At 36.7% G+C, this 3,028-nt stretch overlaps 1 protein-coding gene across 2 annotated transcripts; it reads left to right on the top strand.

Annotated features, from left to right (window-relative positions):
• Nucleotides 1-298: 298 nt before the first annotated feature.
• Nucleotides 299-2,702, top strand: LOC116164640 (vitamin K-dependent protein C-like). 2 transcript variants are annotated; one of them, XM_031478838.1, is made up of 7 exons: nucleotides 299-1,202; nucleotides 1,261-1,336; nucleotides 1,382-1,544; nucleotides 1,596-1,807; nucleotides 1,862-2,067; nucleotides 2,118-2,175; nucleotides 2,231-2,702. In XM_031478838.1, exons 1-7 carry the CDS (start codon nucleotides 1,137-1,139, stop codon nucleotides 2,383-2,385), a joined length of 936 nt encoding a protein of 311 aa, XP_031334698.1. In that variant the 5' UTR covers nucleotides 299-1,136; the 3' UTR covers nucleotides 2,386-2,702. The 2 variants fall into 2 exon arrangements, with proteins under 2 accessions (XP_031334698.1, XP_031334699.1); XM_031478839.1 differs by having other exon boundaries at nucleotides 299-1,014; nucleotides 2,231-2,701.
• The last annotated feature ends 326 nt before the right edge of the window (nucleotides 2,703-3,028 follow it).

Below are 3,028 nucleotides of genomic sequence, written 5' to 3'. Positions count from 1 at the left end.
TATTTACAAATGTAAATTAATGTAAATTACATAGGTATTTAGAGCTATCTAATGGCTCATGTTATAGCATTTGCAAACCCTGAAACCGATTTAAACCAGAATTTAGCTTTTATCTATAGTCTGACCTACATATTAACCTATTATGAACAAATTAACATAAATGCAATTAAACTGCACTTTCGCGTATTTTGTAATAAAGGCAAATTTTAGGATAAGTATTACCCACGGTGGTATAGACGTGTTACCCAATTCATTCAATGACAGGTATTATATTTGAGCGACAATTACAGAGATTTTATCAAATTAAGGTAATGCAACAATACATAGTCAAGGTTCATGGAATCTTTAACATATTTCTCAAGGTCTTTGAGATTACACTCATCTCAGTTAAGTGTACCATTAAAATAGGAAGAACAGCAAAATTTAAACCAAAATTAGGTCATAATCTTATACACAAATTTGATCTCGACCTTTACAGTTATTGGAAGTAGAATGATGTACAATTAAGCGTAAAATCCTGGCCGTCCATTGCCTTGAAGTAAGCAAATTAACGAGAAGCTATGATGAGTTGATGACCATTTTTTTTGGAAAGATGTGTCTCTGTACAAACATATTACTGAAACTAGGCCGCATATTTTTTCGATGAAGCTAATTGTGTAAAGGCCAGCCAATCTATTCAATTGAACAGCTTTATCTAATAACCTACAAACAAATTGTAAAATTCATACACCTGCGGATGGTCTAGACTCTGAAAATGGGGTGCACACGATTTTCCTAAAGGAAGTTAATATCATCAGGCAATCTTTATTGTTATGTAATAATTTAATCTTGACAATAACAGCCAAAATTAATCGGTTGATGTTGAACATCGATCACATTACTTACACAAAGCATAGATAATAGTTACGTAAGTATGTCACGCATGCATGTGCAGCGTCCTTGTGCGGCATTCATCCCTAGACATTGAAATTAGGTGTCAGTGGGTGTCCTACAAATTAATTGGACAAATTCAAGGTAATACCCCTCCAAATATTGCTAAAACAATACCATTTTATGTATAAAAACATTCAGTTTAGTATCACATTAATTAGTCTAAAGTTGACAATAAACGCACAATTGTAGCTAAGTTTTTGAGAATGGATAAAGTGTGGTTTATTGTGTTTGTGCTTTTTGTAGTTAGTGTCGTTAGTGTGCCACTAAAGGTAATCTGAAGTGTATGTGGTGAATGCTGCTACTAATCTCAGATTTCGATGCTTTCAGGATACAAACAGAGCTAGGAAAGGAAAAAATTTTTATGATGACAATATTTTACACCCCAGCAGCGATTGCAACTGCGGTAAGTAGTTTTCACAATATTCCCAAACAAACCATTTGTCTATAGTATGTGGAATGAGCGACAGACAGATAAGAGTAGTCGGAGGGAACGTGACAAAGGAAAATGAATTTCCGTGGCTTGCTGGAATGGCGAAAAATGGAGAATTTCACTGTGGAGGAACGCTTATTACAAGAAAACACGTGTTAACCGCTGCTCATTGTGTTGACGGGTATGTACACTCCCTAAACAATTTAAAACTCTTCTCACATTAACTATCTAGAATAAACTATCGTACAATATCAATCGCGTTTGGTGACCACGATCGCAAAGATAAAGAACGGTTTAGTAAGATACAAGTTAGAAAAATCAAAAAAGTGGTTCCGCATAAATTGTTTGACAGATCAACTTACAATAATGATATAGCGATATTGGAACTGGATCATCCATTACATTTCGATTCCAAGATTCAACCAGCGTGTCTCCCTCATTCAGGTAAACTATGGATGTTTGGTTACATTCTAGTAATGATAGTTAAAATAAATTCAGCTGTGACCGATTATTCTGGAAAATGGGCAATCGTAGCAGGTTGGGGTAAAACTGGGGAAAAACAGGAAAGTTCGACTATCCTTAGAAAGGCGATTGTTCCGATATGGCCAAAGAAAGATTGCTACAACTCCGGATATGGTGAGGAGCGACTATCGGAGAACATGTTCTGTGCCGGGTTTGAAGAAGGGAAGATTGACGCTTGTCAGGTATGTACATTTTGGATCACAAACAGTTTGTAACATAAATAATTTGGCAGGGAGACAGTGGTGGCCCTCTTCACGTCAAGAATCCTAACGGCATTATGGATGTAGTTGGTACGACTCTTTGTGTAATATATTGCATTATTGTATTTTATTCACGAAATTGCAGGTATTGTATCATGGGGACGAGGCTGTGGAAGAGCCACACTGCCCGGTATATACACTAAAATCATAAACTACTTAGATTGGATTTTGGAAGGTTTAAATGGTGAATGCTTATGCCCTCCACCTCCAACGTCCAACCAAAATTTACGGCGAGCGTAAACTTGAACACCTACGCAACAAAATTTGTTGATACTAGTCACTAGATATTTAATTTAAGTAAGTTGTGCCTCACGACTTTACTTCATGAAGTGCCATTTCTTAAAAGTATTTTATTAGTTCTATGATGATCTCAATTAGGCTAGAAAGAATATTAATCTAATCAGCACGTGCCATTTTGAAAAGGATCTATCCGATTTTACTGTTTCGATTGATGACAAGTAAATACTATAACCAAAGTGAATAGAATTTGTCTGTTTTATTCAATTTCTCCTAATTTGTTGCCGCAGATATTCTATTTATTTCACGTCCAAAAATGCTTATTGGGGCCAGTGCCGGTTAGGCACGATTTGCACGTGCATAGGGGCGTCGACCATTTAAGGGGGCCAGGTCCACCACCTGGTACCGATTCAAATTTTAGATTACGTACGTTATGAGTACTACGCACACTTTGAACGCAATTACTATTCACTGCTGTTGGATTTGGATAGAATGGATGGGATGGGATGTACAGTACGTTGAAACTTGAGAACGACTTCTTAAGAAATTCTCTCAACAGTGTTAGGCTTAATGGCCTTCGTGAACCCAGTTCATTCAGTTGTCATCTGGAACGCGAACAGCCTATACTATAAGCACGATGAACTGC

The sequence above is a fragment of the Photinus pyralis genome, unplaced genomic scaffold, assembly GCF_008802855.1.
Source record: "Photinus pyralis isolate 1611_PpyrPB1 unplaced genomic scaffold, Ppyr1.3 Ppyr1.4_LG2, whole genome shotgun sequence".
Classification (NCBI taxonomy): Eukaryota; Metazoa; Arthropoda; class Insecta; order Coleoptera; family Lampyridae; genus Photinus; species Photinus pyralis.
Note: the sequence above shows the minus strand (reverse complement) of the source record. Positions and strands in the feature narration are given on the sequence as shown.